At 36.3% G+C, this 19,803-nt stretch overlaps 1 protein-coding gene across 3 annotated transcripts in view; it reads right to left on the reverse strand.

The window, feature by feature from the left end:
* The window catches only part of CNTN5 (contactin 5), a 606,644-nt gene that overhangs the window by 20,762 nt on the left and 566,079 nt on the right, over positions 1 to 19,803 (reverse strand). For 2 of the 3 annotated variants that reach the window (XM_036405727.2, XM_036405641.2), the window contains 4 exons: positions 15,301 to 15,459; positions 14,728 to 14,877; positions 6,024 to 6,094; positions 3,818 to 4,052 (listed from right to left, as the gene is read on the reverse strand). In XM_036405727.2, coding sequence (XP_036261620.1) covers positions 3,818 to 4,052; positions 6,024 to 6,094; positions 14,728 to 14,877; positions 15,301 to 15,459 — 615 coding nt within the window. The remainder of the gene's footprint in view (positions 1 to 3,817; positions 4,053 to 6,023; positions 6,095 to 14,727; positions 14,878 to 15,300; positions 15,460 to 19,803) is intronic. The other variant, XM_036405801.2, reaches the window with a different exon arrangement.

The raw sequence follows: 19,803 nt of genomic DNA on the forward strand, positions 1-19,803 counted from the left end.
TACTCTTCCATTACATTCATCTGCAATTTTAGGTCCTGGGCAGTCTTTCCCATGAACTATATTCTGATGATGATTTTTATAAAGTCAAAAGACTGGTGAAGAAGGGAAAAGATCTTAAAGTATCTATGACCAGGTAGAATTTCTTGCCTCTTCAACTTTGGGTCACCACTGTTGTTGATGTTTTAGTGACCATTGGTGTAATTCTGTCTTCTAAGTACCTGTTGGGTCACTGTCCAGGTGGAGGCTGGTGACAAGTGGTGTCTATCAGGGCTCTGCCTTGGGACCAGTGTCCTTCAATATCTTTATCAATGACATGGACAGTGAGATCAAGGGCACCCTCAGCAAGTTTGCAGATGACAACAAGCTGAGTGCTGCAGCTGACACACCTGAAGGACAGGATGCCATCCAGGACCTGGGCAAGCTGTAGAAGAGGGTCTGTAGGAACCTTATGAGGTTTAAAAGGCCGAGTACAAGGCTCTGCACCTCAGCTGGGACAGTCTTAAACACTGAGTGGGAAAAGAACTAATTGAGAGCAGCCATAAAGAGAGGACCTTGTGAGTTGTCATGGATGAAAAGCTGAACATGAGCTCTCAGTGTGCACTCACAGCCCATAAAGCCAATCATAACCTGGGCTGCGTCCAAAGTAGTGTGGGCAGCAGAGCAAGGGAGGGCTCTCTGCCCTTCTGTTCTGTTCTGCTTTGCTGTGCTCTGCTCTGCTCTGCTGAGACCCCTCCTGCAGTGCTGCATCAGCTCTGGAGTCTTCATCACAAGAAAGACCTGGACCTGCTTTAGCAGATCCAGAGGAGGACATGAAGTTGATCAGAGGGCTGGAGAGCCTCTCCAGACAGGCTGAGAGAGTTGGGGTTGTTTAGCCTGGAGAAGAGAAGGTCCCAGTGAGAATGTCTGGTAATCTTCCAGTACTTAAAGGAGGCTTATATAAAAGGCAGAGATAATTTATACTGGCACATAGTAACAGGATAAGGGGGAATGGATTTAAACTAAAGGAGGAGAGATTTAGATTAGTTGTTAGAAAGAAATGAATTACTGTGAGGTTAGTGAGACCCTGAAACAAGATGCCCAGAGAAGATGTGAATGCCCAATCCCTGAAAGTGTTCAAGGCCAGGTTGAATGGGACTTTGAGCAACTTGGTTAGTGGAAGGTTCTCTGCTAGCAGCAGTGTGTTAAAATTGATGATATTTAAGGTCCCTTCCAACCCAATTCATTCTATGATTCTATTATATGATCTGACTTAATAGACAGAAAAACATTAGCCATTCATTCTATTTACTTCTGAAAAAGTGCTCAGTGTTTTCGTCAAATTTCTGAGTTCTTTTACTTAGAAGGCATTGTTTTAAACCTTTTGCCCCAGGCAGAGTCACTATGCAATCAGAGGGCAATCTATTGTGTTCAGTGAGGGAACACCTTACTCAACACCACCTACCAAGCTGCTTGCTTAAGAGCAACTCAGAACTATCACCAAAGGGCTCTGAATGTGAATCACACAATATGATGTCACAGTCATACAGAAAATGGAGATGCATTAATTATTGATAAATGTGAGATTTCTTTAGGGTTCAGAATCTGTCCCGTGAAAACTGTTTTTAATTTTCCAGTGTGCTAAAGAAAAGCAGCATGATTTAGACTTCCTTAGGCAAATTTGTTACATCATTAAACAATTGTAGATCCATTTTTAGATGTGGGAAAACTTGTAATATGTAACATAAAGCGTTAATTTTTAATAATTTTATACTATTGCTTTCTCTAGATATTTACTGAGTGAATTGGATGTGTAATGAAAAGCATGTAAGCTAAGGCTTTGCTGGATCACCCCTAGGACCATAATACTGTCAATTGTTATTTAATATCTACTGTTCAATAGAAATCCTTGAAAAATTGTGCCTTCAGTTGTTTAGCTCCCTAGGCATGACAGTCCATACCTCTTTCAAAACCAGTTCCCCATTTTCATAGCAAACTACAATGTCTATTGTCCTCAACCTTCATATTGCCCCGAATTTAGCTGTAAAAATCTGTTTCATTGCTCCTTTAAATTCTCAGTAAATTACCTTGTTTTTTTCTGGACGAAAGATTTTTGTAAATTAATTTTGTACTGTAATTTCACAGCATCCCATATCTTTCCTGAAATATGTCTTGTAAAATATTTAGGCCCATAGAATTCCTCATGTGCAGACAGATACAGAGACTGAATTAGCAAAACTATAATGGATAGATACTTTTAAGTTACTGAATTCAAATCAGAAAAGATGGTTTCTAGAGAAAGTTAATTTTAATATTCTATTAAGACCATTTTTAAAGCTCATATTTTAAAAGAACTGATAGAAAAAATTGTTTATCTATTACTAATTATTCTATTTCCAGTCTTGTCCAAATAACAAGCAAAGGTATAAGGAATCATTATTACAATTCAGCATTCAACTTCTGTTAAAATAGCTTTTGCTACTAAAAAAAATTAAAGTGTTTGTCTCCCTTCCTTTGCAGAACTTTATTTGCAAAGAACTTTCTGCTTAGAGTAAGAAATTATTGAAAAATATAAACATCACCATTGACCTCACAGTATCCATTTTCATTGATGAACAGGAAAGTCAGCTGTACAATTTTCAACTTGTACTGTGCAATTTTTACATTTTAAAATGTAATTGTTTTTATAAAAATATGACTACTTGGTAATCCTGATTCAAAAATTGCAAAAACCCCAAATTACTGGGACTAATTTTTGTAAAAACAGCAGCTCCAATCTCTGTAATTACTGTGAGAGATAGTAGCAGACAGGGTCTGCCATGTCATGGTTCCAAAGTTATAGATTTATTGTGGGTTAGTATGAAGTAACATTTAATGTTTTCCAGCTTCACAAGAGATATTATTATCTTTGCATTACTGTTTTAAAGACAGAGTATGAAATTCCTCTCATCTGCATTGGGACTGCTAATTTTACTCTCTTAATAGGAGACAGTGGAATAACTCAAAATAGTATAGCAAAGAAAAACTGATATTTATAAATTTCAGTAATGGAGCTTCTGAAAATATTCTTGTGGATAACATTTATTTGTCTTTTTTGTGCGTGGGAATTTCCATACACTGGGTCCTGTCAAAACAGAACAACTTCTTTTACTAGTACTGATTGGTGTTTGTTGATTGTTTCTGTTTGGTTCTTTTCTGCCCAACAAAATACTGTTTAGAACTTATAGCAATTCTCAATAGAAATTTTCAAGAAATATCTTTCATTTGTTCTTGGGAGCTATTCCTATAATTTGCATTGAAGACTGGGACATTAATGCAGTGTCAGAACTTTCTACTAATGAAATAAAAATTAAAACAACATTTATTTCTGTGTACTTTTAGAATGCATTAACTAGGAAATGAACTTTCATAAGTGAATTTATTTATTCTTTGAGCTGTTGTCTGATTAACACATTAAAAAAAGGATCATGAATCTCAGGAACATTAGAAAATGACATCCTTTCTTTGCTCAGTGTTACAGAAAGACATGTCTAAAATAAAGGATAATGATTTCATATAAAGGATGAGCTTTCGTGGTTTTGGGGTTTTTTTTGGGTGTTTTTTGGGTGTTTTTTTGATTATGACTAATGTGGCTGGAAGTCTATTCCTAAACTTTGTAATTTCTTTCTAGGTAAGCTTGGCAAGTTCCTTCCTTCTCTGCAAAACCTGTTTAATGTTATTTAGCACATCTGCAAAGAAATTTGCAATTTAAGGTTTAACAAGTGTGTTGCAAGAGGATGCATTAAATATAAAAGTCTTAATATAGTTCACGATACGCAATTTAACTTCATGTTGAACTGACCTCCTTCAGCTGAGCAGATGACCACAATAGGGCTGAAGGGACCATCTCCTTTGTTGTTGTAAACACCAACTTTCACCTCAAAAGGAGTCAGAGGTGGCACACTTTCATCTCTGTAGATGAATTTTGAGGCATCTGAAGATGTCACCATTTTTTCCTTCCACCCACGCGTCCCATTGGGTCTGAAGGCTACAATATATCCAAATCCTTCTCCACTCTGAAACTCTTCTGACACTGGCTGAAAAATTAAGTTCAGAAAATTAATTATGATTAGAAATAGTTTTAATAATTTAAAAATATCACAGTTCCATGACAGCATTTTACTTAACATACCTGTCCTCATAAGGACAATTGCTTCCCAAGAGGTACCTTCTAAGAGTTTCCTCACCTAATCACCATAGCCAAGTCATTGTCCTTGGACTGAATGGGGTCTCATGCTCAGAAAAGTGTTTTCTTTTATATATCCCACTTTTTATTGGGATATTTTGACCAGTTGTTTGTGGGTGGAATAGCCCTATCAGTGGCCTTGTTAAAAATATAGACCAATATATTGTAATACCTACTGTGGTGAGACTTTTGGGTTTTAGGTGCCAGACTGTCTAAATTCTGTTCCAAGTGGGGTGTTAGGTCTTAGAGATTCAATTCCAGGGTTCACCTTAATACTTAGGATACATTGTAATAAATCTAAGTTGTTCTAAGTCTGAAAAAGTTGTTGGTTTTTTTTTTTTTTTAGTGGAAAATAACACATTTTCTTTTCTCTCTTTCTCTCCTCAGAGGACCTGTGAAATTAGCCACTTAAATTGGGACACATCTGACATAAGCAGCCTGTTAGAAAAGGGATTTTTCTGCTTTAGAGTCTGAACACTGCAAAACCTAAAACTTACATGTCCTACTCAATGAATGGAACTTTTCATGCTTATTAGTACATTAGCAGTAGCTTACATTTATTATGAAGTCAATGGGCTAGTTTAGGAACTAGGTTATATTTAACAGTTGTCTGCATATTAAACCTATGTGAAATGTCCAAAAAATGGGTGTCTAAACTCTTTCTCTTGAAATGCCCATCCTAGAGATGCAGCTAATGGACAAATGAATCAGAGCCAGGGCACAGGTGACACTGAATCCTCTCCTCTCCACGTTTCAAGTGAATATTTCATCACCTGGCACTTCACTTACAGACAAAATTTTCTACCCATCCTTCTGAAGCTGTGCACTGCATATCCCAGAAAAAAAAAATAATCATGACTCCATGGGCAGAGGATGAAAATCTAAGACAGACCCATGGGTCTCTGTTTTTTTTGAGAACAAAACTCTGGTCCTTAATTGAATGGGATTTATAAGACTCTGCAGTAGTCCCCCAACCCAGTCACCTCGCAGATGATATAAAGACACTTAATATGAATACTGCATATTAATATCTCTTCTTAGGGACTGGGATTAGGTCCATTCACATCAGAAAAAGTTCTAGCCACCAGGTACTTTTGTTCAGGATTCAGCAAATTCTCTCCTAATAAGAGAGATGTTGATATTTACCCTTACAGAATATGAAGCAAAATGAAATCACCTCTGTCTCAGCTGTCCTTGGTAGCTGATGTCAAAAAAGTCAGAAGTGCCAACAGAAGGCAGTCTCTTTAGATGTCCTAAAATTTGCTAATTTAAACAATTAGAATTTGGTGTGTCTCTTACCATCTGAATCACTCCTCAAATTGGCTAAGCTTAAAATTTTTTCATTATAAACCCATATCTTTATTTGATGGAATTTTTCTTGAGTATGTATATATATATATATGTATATATGAATTTTTATGAATCTGAAACTGTTCATGATGAATCTAGAGTTTTGAAAACTCCTTAAGAAAAGTCTTTATTCTACTATTTTTCATAATTAGCAGAGAAAGCAACTCTCCCACTGGCATGACCATACATCTGTGTTGCATCTTACATTCCAAATATGTTCACAAGATTCTCTTTACTTTATTTTTATTCAGCAATTAAAAAAATAATTGTTTCAGAGCTGATACCATAATGTCTTCTACTCAAAACTCATGAAAATCCACAGTACTTTGAAATTTTAGAACATATTTAAGAGTAGTATTTTGTGTTCACGTGTTGCCGAGATTTGTTGCAAGGAAACCTCAGTAGAGTACTCCTTACTTTGGCCTCAAAGAAGTTAACATGAAACAAAACCTTAAACAGAAAAATCCCTTACCTCCCATGCTATTACTAATTCATGTCGCCTTCCACTTCTGCCACTCACGTTAGCTGGAGGTGTCTTTGGCACTGTGTGCAAAAAGGAAAAACAAAACAAAACAAAACAAACCAGAATATCCAAGTTATTGAAGTTTTCCCCATTGCAATAAGTTGCTGCAGAAGACATGAGACTGTTAAATCAGAACAGGAATAAAAACATAGCACTCTGTGGTAAAGAAAATTTGCTCAAGCCTCATTTGAGAGAATTGCACACACAATCTAGAAAAATCAAACAAAACATAAGCAGAGAATGGAAATAATTTTGCAATAAAAAAAATGTTTAAGCACTAGGTCTTTTGCAGATTGGTAAAAATTTCAATGTACAGATCACTTAAGAGATAAAACAGGAATTACCTTGTTAGTGTTTGTCATTTTTTAACAAGCAACTTGAAATGCCAAGAAATCTGACATATTTCAGATTTCAGGTAAAATCTTACAACATAATTATTAATGTCTCTATTATTTTTCAGGTAGTTATTGATTTAGAATGTTTTAATTATTGTAAATCTATTTTTCATTGCTCTACTGTGGAGCCAACTTTCAGAAATTTTAAAGCAGCCAACCGCAAATATCCGTCATGATTTCTTGCAAAATGCTGGAAACAGTACTACCCACAGTTCTTGAAAAATTGAGCTCATCGTTGCAGTTTTAAAGAACAAGAGCAGTGAATGAAATTCTTTAAAGTAAATTATAACTATCATCACCATTTTTATTTGAATTATCACATTTTGCAAAAACAGAAATATCGGTTATTCCATTGGAATTGTATAATTTCTTTTACCTTGTTTAGTGCCTCTAATGAAACTCCTACAATGACCCAAGTCTTGAGTTTATTTACTGCGAGGAGGCAATACCTTCATTCTCTATTTGATTAAATTTGTCATAAGATACAAACTTTTTATTTTCTTCTTTACAGCAGTACATAAGTCACTGGTAGAAATCTACTGTGAGTCTTTAAGTGTTTAGGCCTTATTGCATGTTTAACTTATTTAGTGAGTAGCACTCGGCCTTTGAACTATACAAAATAAAATGCATTTAAATAAATGTACACAGTCCTCTCTGTTTCCTGTGCCATTGAAAGCTTGAGTTCAATGAAAATGCAATTTTTATTAGCTCCTGTCTGTCCACCTAAGACTTCAGAATTAATTTGGATAGTCACTTTTTGAACCCTCAACTCCCCGATAAAGACCAGAAGCCTGATTCTGCTTTTCCTCATAAAAGATGCAACCCAACAAGGTCTAGGGACTGATTCTGATTCAAACTTCTGGAAATGAAGCAGGTGTTAGTTTATCTTTGGCTCTTAGCAGACTGATAGGGGAGATTTCTATTGTGTTTCCCTCCAATAAACCTATGTTCATCTGGCAAATATGGTGCCTTTGACTTCCTTCCTTCCTCCCTCCCTCCCTTTAAAAAATGAATAGAAAGAATACAATCAATGTGCAACAGTGTGACAAATGGTCTAGCATGAAAAGATGCAGATGAAGCCTCATCTGACAGTTAATTAACATCCTTAAATGATGATGCCATCTCTAATGAAGCATATTTAAATCTTGTTTAGCGCCCATTTTTCTCTTGCCTCTCTAAGGTATTTTTGGGTAAATTATAGAGACAAATGAAGTTTTTATGTAGGTGCCTGCCACATTAGAATGAGAGAGTATGCTGTAGTCCTTTGAAGCATCCAACATGATGAACTCATTTAACCTGCAGCACCCTCTTTCTGGAGTTTTCTTGTTAATAATGTTGCAGACTGTGGCCCTATTTAAATGAATAAACGTTAAAAGAATAAAACTGTCAAAAGGATGAATTTCTTTTGCACGACACTAAAATGTACACTCACACAGTGAAACTCTTTCAAATGAATAACCATTAAAAGAATAAATGTGTCAAAAGAATAAATTTCCTCTGCACTGCAGCAAAGTAGAGCATGCACAGTTAGAGGGAGACAGTTTGAAATGAGTAACTATTAAGTGAAGAAAACTATTAAAAGGAAACATTTTTTGCCAGACACCAAGCCTGTACATCAGCCTTGCTTTCAGCACCATCCCCTTTATATCAATGTTATATCTGAATTTACTCACTCATGGCCTGAGTTTGTTGCTATGCAATTAATGACTTCCCAATCTTTATGCTGTTAATTCTCAGCAGTGGAGATGCACTTGCACCAAATACACAAATATGATGCCTACACTTGGCTCCTGGAAAAAAGATACATGCACCTGGAGAACAAGGACATCAGGACCTTTTTTGTTTAAGGTTTATCAGAGCTCAGAAGTTTGGTATTTTTCTTCTGAATAAATACACCCCCTACTTAGTGCAAACAAATAAAAATCTTGAAATGAATGTGCCAGGAGTTTGATTCGAATGCAAATAGCAGGATTTTGTTCTTACTGTTTTCCATTTGCAAGAAATTACTGTGATATGCTGGAAATGAAAGTCAAATTAAAATCTATTAAAACTTATCTCCGCTAAACCAAACAAAAAAGCCATTAACATTTTTTCTAGGAGCAGACATGGAGAATGTAGCTCTCAGCAGTCCTACAAAACATTTGACAAGATACTTAAGATATCAATGAAGAAAAGGTGATATGGAAAGATAAAGCTTATACAGGAAGCCATGACAATTGTTTAATAATTCATGTGTATCTTATCATTACAAGCTAAATATGGATGAAAACCAGAGATTTAATTTCAAACAAAAATGTGCACAGAATTGCTATTGCTGAGGGTTTTATGCATAGGAAAAGTGGTTATAAAGTGCTGAAAAATGCTGACAGTGTCATGTATATATTTTTAACCTATATTTAAATGTAAAACATTTAAATGGGGAAGCTTTTGAAATGGTGGGTAATACCATAGCTATGAAACCACAAACTTATGGGGTAGATACTCACATTCTTTCACTTTCACTGTGTCCAAAATTTTGAATTAGATTTTAAAAATTCCTTTTTCTTCAGTCTGCAAGGCTGATGGATTATCTGTGGTGGTTTTTTAGTTTAGGTTTTTTGTTTATTTTTGAATGAAATTGGTGGACTGCAAAGATGAGCTGATTCAAAGATTCTTGGTAATCAGTTTTGGGAAAAATATTATAACTCACTAAATATTTCATTTTCACATTATAAAAAATGAAGCATAGCAATTTGACCTTAAAAATATAATTTGTATTTTGATTCAGTTTTTAAAAATAAAAAAATAAAACTAGAAAGACAGATGAGAGTATTTTGGCTTGAATTGACAGAGATTTTTAATTTTTAATCCAAAATTATTATTTTAGTTCTAATTTGCTAAAGAAAAGTAAATAAGCAACCAGTAAATAAGAAAATATTACACTGAACCTGGAAAAGTTGAAAGTACTTGTAGGGCAGTTTATGCTCTTTTTAACATTCCAGTCTTGCAAATAAAATTTAAAAATGTTATTTAATAAATAATTAATACTTTAACAGTATTTCTGTTCTGTGTTTTTGTTTGTTTACCTTTTTCCCCCCCCCAAGGAAATGTCTAGTGGCTTATTTCAATTTGTTTTGTCTATTATGAAGAGAAAAATACAGAATCTTAATTTTGTAGTCTCTCTTAATTTTTTGAGAAGAACAAAATTATTTAGCAGCCAAAATTATAATTTATTATAACTGAGTATAATTGATTGCACCATTGCAGTAGAAACCTGTACCTAGATTTGATCCTTACCCTTTGATAGGGAATATATCACCTAAAGGGAAGACAAAGAGAAGTAATAGTCTTATTAAACTCCTGTTTTTAGACTAAGAGATGCTGAGCTGAGCAGCCCAAATTTATAGTTTTCTCATAACCAATTGAGTCCAGATTTCTCAAATCCCAATTCAATACTTAGTTCACAAGGTCTTTCTCGCTCTACTTGAATCCTGTATTTCTTAATTTATTTGTTATTCAAATTACTTGGTATTATTATCTTTTTATATAAATTCTGAAATTTTCGTCAAATAAAGAAAAATGAAGGAAAATGTTTATATTGCTACATTTTTTTTTTGGAGATAAATTAATGAATTTGGCTTTAGTCCTTAAGAAATGACTTGTACCTTTTCTCAAGGTACAGTTGCTGTTACTTATTTATTTTAAAGCTTTTTATAACTTAAGATACAGATGCAGCTTGAAAAGCTATATTTTTTAGCTGTAGAAAAGATACAGGCAGGGGAAAGAGGGCTTGTCACCAGCTTGGCAGAACTGTTTAAAAAGAGACCAAAGGTATAACACGTTCAGTTTTTTCTTCCCAGTTGCCTTCCATTCTCCCTCTATATGCATGTATGTACATGTGTGTGTATCTCTGTATGTCTCCTGCAGTACACATCTGGGAAACAGGAGGATGTGTTAAGTGAAAATGCTTTCATTCTGTGGAAGACCAGTCCTCCAGCTGTCACCCTCCCAGAATAACAAGGCACAACCCACCTGTTCAGGAATGAAATGTACAACATGCCAGCATCTCAGAAGTGGACAGCACACATATTCAACTACTGGAAAATAAGGCTGGCCCTACTGGTCTCAGAATCTGAAATGCTGTTCTCATTTCCTCTGTTTTATTAATATTTGTAATTAATTATGAGCTCAAATTTGGTTCTATTCACTGACAAGAGGGTCGTGTGTGACTGCAAGACTCTGCCTGAATAGTCTCCAAATCACCACCTACAGAGCTGAAATCCTGCCTGAATGCTGTGGCATAGATATATACTATGGAACAAATGCAGGTCATTTCTGCTCCATTTTCTGTCACACACACATTTGGATTTCTTGTCAGTATTAGCTTGAGCCTGCAATCCAAAGCCTAAGTAACCTCCAGTCAGTGATTACAGCCTACTTTCTCCTTTTGTTTTTCTTCATGGAAAAAGCAGAATTTTTACAAAGGCTTTAGTAGACCATGCCTTCATCTGCAAATGTCCCAGATGCAGCAGGTTATCAATTTTTAATTTTTTTATAGTACAAAAATAGTTTTGATAATGGGAAAAGCTGGAACTTCTTTTATACAAATCACAAATAAAACAGTACTCCCAACAACAAAAAAACCCTGAAAATAAAGCTAGTCTAAAATGGTCAACTTTTTTCCTGGGACAGAGACACTTCTTTTTATGCCATGAAGGAATTCTAGCTGAGAATAAGGACAACTTAATGCAGTATAGGGATTTATTAAAAATATAGCCAGTGTGCAGCCTGCTACTAAAAGAGTGCATTACATTGATACCTCCTAAAATCAAGTTTGCATGCATGATTAACAGGTTAAACTTAGATTCCACTCAATTTCTCTCACTCCATGTTTCCTCATGAATAGATAATGTAACTGATGCTTTGCCCCCAGGCTTCAAATGCCCCAACTGTCTTAGTGGAATGCCAGACATGTTTAAATTCATGTTATTGGCTCTTTGCAACTTGTGGACCTGTAAAATATGTATCAACGCTAGAACTGACAAAAATGCAGCAGCTGGCTATAAGTTAGATGTGCCAGAAAATTGTGGTATTTTCTGTTCCAATGGAAGTAGCAATGAAAAGCAATCATGTTAACTAAATATGAGCTAAGTAACAAGATTAGAGTTTAATTAAAAAAATTAAAGCAAGTAAAAACCTGTTTATTATTCTGTGGGTTTCATTATACCATCTGAATTATTACTTTTGTAGGTATTTTTAGATAATGGAGTAATATATGGTGTTATTACTATCTTGGATAAGGAGTGACAAAATAAGTGAGGTGTGGGGATAAAAAGAGACTTTAGTCTTCAATCAAATTTTCTTGTGCCATTAAACTACAGATGCAGATTTCCATTTAAGTGTAAAATAATGGAACCAGAATCGCACATTTGCTGCCTCTGTGGATTGTCTACATAGCTACCATTCAGCCTGAAGGGTCTCAACTCTTATTTGAACATGAGTCACATTCACTTTCTCAGCTGGGAGATGAATATTTCTGGATTTCCACTCAGTGCAGGGGCAACCTGCCCATTTACACTTGTGGGCCACATCTACCATCAGTGCAAATAGCACTGATTATTCTGGTTGCTCTGCCTGGGTCATGAGTAGACAGGTTCATGCCATGTTCTTTCTGAAATATGACCTATCACATTAATGTCCTTTAAGAATTGAGAACTATGATATTAGAACTGGGCATCATGCTAATAGACAGTTTCCCTTGAAGCTTTCAGATAAAAATAATTCATAATAAAGAATTGTGAAAAATAATGGCTCAATGGGTTCACTAAGATAGGCAATTATGTGCTAATTTGAAAACCCATATGAAAACTATTCTAAGACAATGAAAACTATTACTGGTTTCTTTTCTCTTCAGCATCTAAAAACTATACCAAGGGTGATAATTCCCAAAATCAGTGAAAGGTATTTCAGAATACAGAGGCAACAGACTCTGAATTTCAGGAATATCTGAAGTTAAGGAAAAGCTGGCTGCCTGAATGAAGCTGATCATGAGGGCTCTGACCTTTCAAGAGTGCCATACGTATTATGTGCCTTATGCCATTTTTCAAAGAACCATATGTGTAACAGTTTGGGCTTTTTTTTATTTATTTGGTTCTTTATTTAAAGCAGAATCCATTGTTTTATTGTTCCAATTTAACAACCCTGTGCAGATTCTAGCTTTTTTCTTGAGTTAGACTCTGTTATTTCTGATGGCAAAAACAGTGGAATGTTACCCAGAAATGAATACCAAGCACCAGGTAAATATTCATCAGACATTGCATGCTTCTTCTTTCCCATAATCTTGTTTTTGCTGATCAATATGATGATTTATCATTCATTTTTACAGAGGTAAAGTTGCAAAGAATGTTGAAAATGAATATGCATTAAGAAGAGTTTCACTTGAATTATAAGAATATGTTTTAGCAAATAGAGGCTTAGTTTGTTAAACATTGGGCAAGAAGGAGAAGGACCCTAAAAACATGCCAGCTGGATGAAATTTAACATTTTCAAACTTGTTTGTCAGAAAACTTAAGTCCACAATTTAATTGCACCTGGTCAATTGAGATACTGAACCATCCTTTTGAAAACAGCGAAAATATTCCTCAGTCTGAAAGAGCATAATACCAGTGGTGCAACGTATTTCAGGACAAACTTTTTCTGGAATGTTTTTCTCTTCTCTGATATGTATAATCTGAACAAATAGAAAAGTTGTTCAAACACTGGGGTCCAGAAGAATTTGAATTGCCAATGAAATATGGTACAAAATTAAGGAAAGAATCATGGTGGTGAAAAAAGGGAGTTTTTAAAAAAATAAAAATTTGTGCTTTTTATTTCATTTTCATATCGTCTTTTTCTTAATGGAATGATGTATGGAGCATCTGAAGCTTCTGCTATTAAGTTGTTGAGCTTCACACTGTGGGGAGCTTGAAGAAGGTGAGGGAGTTTGAAAGGAAGCATCTTTCAACACGCCTGAATGGGAATCAAATCACTTCAGTGCTGTTCCGTGATTGCACAGTGACATTTAATATCAACTGGCAACTACACTGTTATTTAAAGCAGGAAAACATAAATATGTCTTATTACAATTGCAGATAGGTTTGTTAGACTTCATCTGAAATAGGGTATGCAATTTTGGGTGCCACAATGTGGAAGACATTGATCAATTAGTACAAATTCAGGGGAGGCCACTGGGGTGGAGAGGGGCTGGAGCAGTGGTCTTGTGAGGAGATGTTGGGGAAGCTGGCCTTATTCACTCTGGAGCAGAGATGGTCTTGGGGGACCTAACAGCAGCTCCCAGTGCCTGTGGAGAGGTCACTGAGAAGGCAGGCATGAGGTCTTCACAGTGGTGCAACAGGTTACTTAAAAATTATTCAACTGATGAAGAATCAAAACACAAAATAATCTGTGTAGGCATCTTAAATAACAACAACAAAAAAAAGAATGGAGAATAATGTGAAAGTGTTCTGACATGTAGTTCTGATCTGAGGCTTTGTCCAAATCCTATCTCTACCTCTTTCTGCTTCTTAAAACATGCCTTTCTAAGTGCCTAGGTATTTTTCTCAGGTTCCCAGTCCTTCTTTATCTTCTTTGACTTGGGCAGAATGAAGGAAGATAAAGAAGATATTGTCAATGATTCTAAATCTTATGCGTCCATTGTACTTTCAAGAGATGCAAATAGGATATTTTGTTTTTCTGGTCTCCCAAAGTATAATCCTAATTAGAAATACAATGAAATTTATTAAAATGTAGTAACTGTTCACAGTAGAGTGTGCAAGACAAAGAAACACTTAGAATACAAGGTATTTTAAATTAAGAAGTCTTTTATGACTTCCCTATCTTGATGAAAAAATTCCATGCTCTGTCAGTGAGACAAGTTGTGAAAAATTTGGGGGAAGAGGCTGCTTAGTAGCCGTTGTTTGAAGAGACTGCAAAACAGCCTAATTTAAGAGCAGTAGTAGTTTATCAGAGGGAAGACAGCAATAGCTTATGTGTAAGATAAAAAGTAAAGTAGCTCAGATGGGGTAGAAGAGCAGGATAGTGGAATAGTTTTATTTGAAATTTCTGCAAGTTAAGCACTATTCCTGTAATTGAAACAAACTGTCTCCCCACTACAAAGAATATCACCTGGTTACTGGACACACAGATGCGTACCAGTGAAAAGAGATTAGGTCTATTATTATATTAAAGCAGGTCTTGTTTCTGATAGTGCTGTAAAAATAATCTTTTTATTCTTTCCTTACCTGCTTCATTGGTTCTGATCACTCGCGATGGTGCACTTGGGTCTCCAGTCCCAATTTTATTGGTTGCTACTACTCTGAACTCGTACTCCACCCAGGGGTTCAGTTCCACAGCCATAGCAGACTCCATGTCACCACTTATCAGATCTGGAACTGGAGACAATAAAGAAATTTTAAGTCACTCAGAAATCTGAAGCTGGTGTGCAGTATCTCAACAGAAAGCAGACTTTGTGGTACAACATGGCCATTAGAAATGATCGACATCAAGGATCTAATATGTCAGAAATCGCAGCTAGGTTTTTGGCACTGTAGTATTCCTGAAAAGACACAGATTGAAGGATTTAGGGGAGAGCTTTCTGCTTATTCACAGATGCATCGTGGCAGGTGTCTTTGTGCTGTCCTTTCAGAGCTGTTGCTAAGTAACACAAAAGGAATAAAAAAAAGAAAAAAAAATCAGTGATTTTAATTTGTCATTGTTTTCTGAAGAGTATCTGTTCCTGTAGTTGCCAGTGATTATTACTGTTATGATCAGGAGTTTTGAATAGTCTACTTGTGCTGTTTGAAAATTTTTCTCACCTGTTTTTACGGTCTGCCAGCCAAGAGAAAATGGACTGCGTGCTTGCAGGTTGTAGAGGGAGATAGGGCTGTGATTGTCTGCCCCAGGACTCCAGGAGAGTGTTGCTGTTGTGTCTGTAATTTCCTCCACTATTACAACCCCTGGGGGACCAGGAGGACCTAGAAATAAAGTGGAATAATCAAACAGACTACACCATGATTGTGGATGCGCAGCATTAATATAGGAGATGCATTCTGTAGGGACCCAGTGGAGTTCAATATCCATGTAATACGAGAGCTGAGATACACAGTGCTACATCATGGAAATACCTCATTTCCACGATTTCTGAGGGTAAACTGTGATTGTTGCTATTCTTTAGATGCTGCATGAATGAACATCCATTAACTTGTCAGAGTGACAGCTGAAGAACTAAAAATAGAAATGGATTAAAAAACACCCCCAAAACTCCATTATAATTGTTCTGAACCTAAAATTAGAGGAAAAAAGAGGAACTTTAAGAAGCATCCAGGTTAGACTGAACAGTCACAGTCATCTCTTTGTGTGAAACTTGTCAGCGAGAAAGACAGATGGCAAGAAAAATGAAGCACAGGAGAATGTTCTTCATGAAGAACAATAATATCACTAATACCTGAATCAAGAATACAGCATTCATCCTTTTTCTCAAATTCACTCACTCAGGATAGCTGCATAAATTCCTGCTGGAAGTCCATTAACTGTTTGCTTGAAACCTTCTAAAACTAAAATAAAAACCCAAACCCAAATATTTTAAAAGCTGAAAATTACTTAGGGGCCATTAAAACACCAAAAAATCACATGAGAACTCCTTAATTTGAAAAGTAAAGGATTATTGTTTTCCATTTAGCTTCTCTAAATGAGAATATGCTAATCACTCTTTGTATAGGCCATGTGACTGCTGCAAAAAGTGAGGTCTCTGGTAACATAAAAGACTTTGCAAAGAAAAATGTGGCTGTACCATTCCACTCCCATCCATAATTTCCTTATTTAATTCTTCTTGATGGTTGATATGGCTGGTGTTTTGAAAACATTGTCCATTAGCACTTGCTGAACTACATTAGAGGCAAGGTTGTCCTGATTCAGGATCCTCCTCCAGAGTTGTTTATAACCAGATGTTTTGGGGAAAATGTGTGTCTCTGTCTGTGTAAATGCAAAACAAAGCTCTTTCTTGTGGTTTCTTATACTGAAAAGCTTATAGTAGTCCTGGAGGACAGAACATGATACTTCCATAAAATATTCATATTATATTCATAGCTATAGTGATTTATGAAAAATATAATTTTATTTTTGGATCCAAGGCCCTTCTAATTGTTTTCCATCTTCTTGCTATGAAAGGCTGATGTTTTGCTTGTGCTTCTAAAAAGATGGAGGACTGTGAAATCAGAAATACACTAACAGATACCTTCTCCAAAAATGGAACTGCAGGAAGGGACCAAAACTTCATTAATAGAAAGCCATTGCTGGTTCACTTTTGAAGGAGCCTATGTTGTTTGAGCATATCATGAGCTGTAGTGGAGTAGGACATTTGGAAACCTCCATTCCTCTGAGCTCTGGTGAGTGCTGTAGTGGCACTTGCTGAAGTGTCAGAGCTCAGCACCTTCAGATCAAGGTGGCAAACGCAGGGATTTAGTGGCTCCCTTTGAAGAGAAAATTGCAGACAATATTTCAGCACTGCAGAGTTAATAATTTTTATATTTTAGTACTATTTCATGCAATCAAATATTTTCTGGCTGGGTTTCTTAGTGCATGATTAGAAACAAATTCATCTGAACATCAAAGGCTAAAAACCCCATTAATTGAAGTATTTGTATATAATGTGATTTTTTGTCATTTGCAGCTGCAAACAGCTTTATGTTTCCTCTGATATGCCTTCAACTAAAACATGGCTACATGAACTGTTACAGCAGTAGGATCAGAATATTGTAACAATTGGACTCAATATCTTCAGAGTGAAAGAAACATTGAATCCTATAAATGAGAGAGCAAATTGTGCTATTCACTTGCCTCTATTTACTTGGCAATGATCTACAAGTGAATAATTGACAATAAAATGCTAAAAATATATGGCATTTAGAAATAATAGCAACAAGAAAGAGAAAAAATGTTTGAAATTCAGGAGGTTCAATGCATTAAATTTTAGCACTATGGATGTATGATGGAAGAATGTTGTCTTCACAACACACTGCAGTCTTCACAGGAGCTCAGGATATGGCTCTGGGCCATAGGAAGAACAAGGAACAAGGTTTTCCACTTCCATGGGCAATGAACAACTTCAATGCTGGGAATCTCTCCTCTTCCCTTGCTCTGCATGCTCATCAGGCTTGTCTTTGTTGCTGTCAGTGCCTTTGATTGTGCCACAAGCAATAGGTGGAAGAAAATGATGCCTCCCATTAGACACCTTGCAGCTCCTGGCCCTCCAGAATCCCATTCCATTTGCAGTGGAAATGGCTTGCTTTTCTTCCTTGGAGAAAACATTGCAGAAAGATGTGCTCTCTGCACTCCTGCCTTCCTGCCAAGTGTTTGCTGCTCTTTGCTGAGAAGCACCTGGTCAGATCTTTGTCTCAAAAGAGAAAGTCCTGGGGCTAATTTAATAAAATAGGGTGATTCTTCAATCTCCATCCTCTACTGTTTCAGGCTATCTGTTGATCTAGGAAGATATTAGTGAAATTTTTATTTGTAGCCATGAGGGAAAGTTTAGAGGAAAGTTGGGATTTTGATACAATCATATGCTTTTACTGGGTTGGAGCCCTAGGCCCAGAATTATACAATGGTCCCAAGCACAAACAAGATTAAAGGGAAATATTTTAGTACACTTCCTTTATAACAATATTTCTCCCATGCACTCTGAATATTGTTAAAGTGTTTCTAGCCACTATATTACAACAAAAGGATATGCACCTTGCTGATATTAAAGGATGTAAAATAATATTTATGCAGACATCCTCTGCTAAATTCTCAATATATTTTTTGTCAGAGTTCTCTTCTGATTTTTAAATGTTTTAGATGCATTCCTAGGCATGAGAGTCTGTCATTATGCTTTCGGAGATGAGTGCTCTTACACAGTCTGCAGGGTGACTGCTAAAAAGCATTTCAAATTCCAACAGCAGGCATTCTTGAAAGTGGATTTATGAAGGACAAAGGCCTCAGTGATGACAAATGTATGACAGTTAGCCGGGACATGAGTGCTATGCAGATGTCACTCATTTTTGTAGAAATCTCATTAAATTTGATGCTTGGGTGTTATCATTCATGGTGTCAGTCAGATGGCTAATGCAGAAAGGTTTTTATCCCAAGGGCTGTGTTATTGCTCAGGATCTCTAAAACAATTTTTTAGCTGAGAATAGCCAATTGAGGAAAAAATGCATGGTCTGTTCAAATGCTTATCTGGAAACTAGACAGAAAATGACTGGTCATAAATGCACTATAGTGCAGTCGACCTTCATGAAGAAGACATTTGGGGCTGTGATAGGCTCTTACACAACTCTAGGGGCACTGGGAACCCACTGTCAAGGATGTGAGTCAGTTATCTCCTTTCAGAGCAATTCCATAGATTGATATTTCATTTCAGGACATGCATAACTGCATTTTGGCAAATTTGTTTTATGTATCTTTTTATTGTTGGAATGATCATCCTGAGAGGTTGTTAGATTGCTTGCCATGATACAAAGTTAATGTGAGAGTTCTTGAAAAACAATTACCAAAAATAGCTGTAGTCATTCAGCGAGGCAGTGCCCTTTCCTATGTATCCCAGAATATGCACTGATTTACTTCACTGCTGCCTGACCAGGAGAATTCTTACTTTTACCAAACAGCTAAGAAGCCTGATATGTAGCAGTTAACAAACACAGATTTTTTTACCTGAAGATTTTTGCTTTTTGAATGACAAGGTGCACTGGCTTGTCCTCAAGAAGGTGAGAGGTTGAGAAAAAGAGGATAAGAAAGAGGCAGAAACTACAGAATACTGGGAAAGGCGCATAGAACTGCAGCATAAAACAGGAGCTTGACTGCTGCCGCATAAATCCCTTTTGCTGTACTTAGCTATGATAGACTATGTGTTCACATGTGGTGGAGGAGATGATGGAGAGAAATTTGGAGGTATAGTAGATGCTAGAGACACTCTGGTTTTAGTGGATACATCCATAATGCCAGTCTCTCCATGTGTGGTTTCCGTAAGGTGCATAAGGGCTGTGGGCTGATGGAGAGGTTATAACCCAGCCAGTGTCAGGATAGACAGGAAGGTTAGGCTTAGGGTTAGAATGTAAGTAAAAGAAGACATTGATTATTTCAGCCTGGATAGTCTCAATTCATTTCAGGGATGAGGGTCAAGATAAATCCCTGGTGTACAGCCTGAGAAGTCCCTTAGTGGTACCTGTCATATTGCCCCTTTGCCCTGATGACTTCTCTGCCTTGTGAAAACCTAAAAATAGTGAATTTGGATGAGGCAACCTTGAGAGCTGCTGATTTTTCTGAGCTCAGATTGCAGATTG

This window comes from Molothrus ater, chromosome 2 (assembly GCF_012460135.2).
Source record: "Molothrus ater isolate BHLD 08-10-18 breed brown headed cowbird chromosome 2, BPBGC_Mater_1.1, whole genome shotgun sequence".
NCBI lineage: Eukaryota > Metazoa > Chordata > Aves > Passeriformes > Icteridae > Molothrus > Molothrus ater.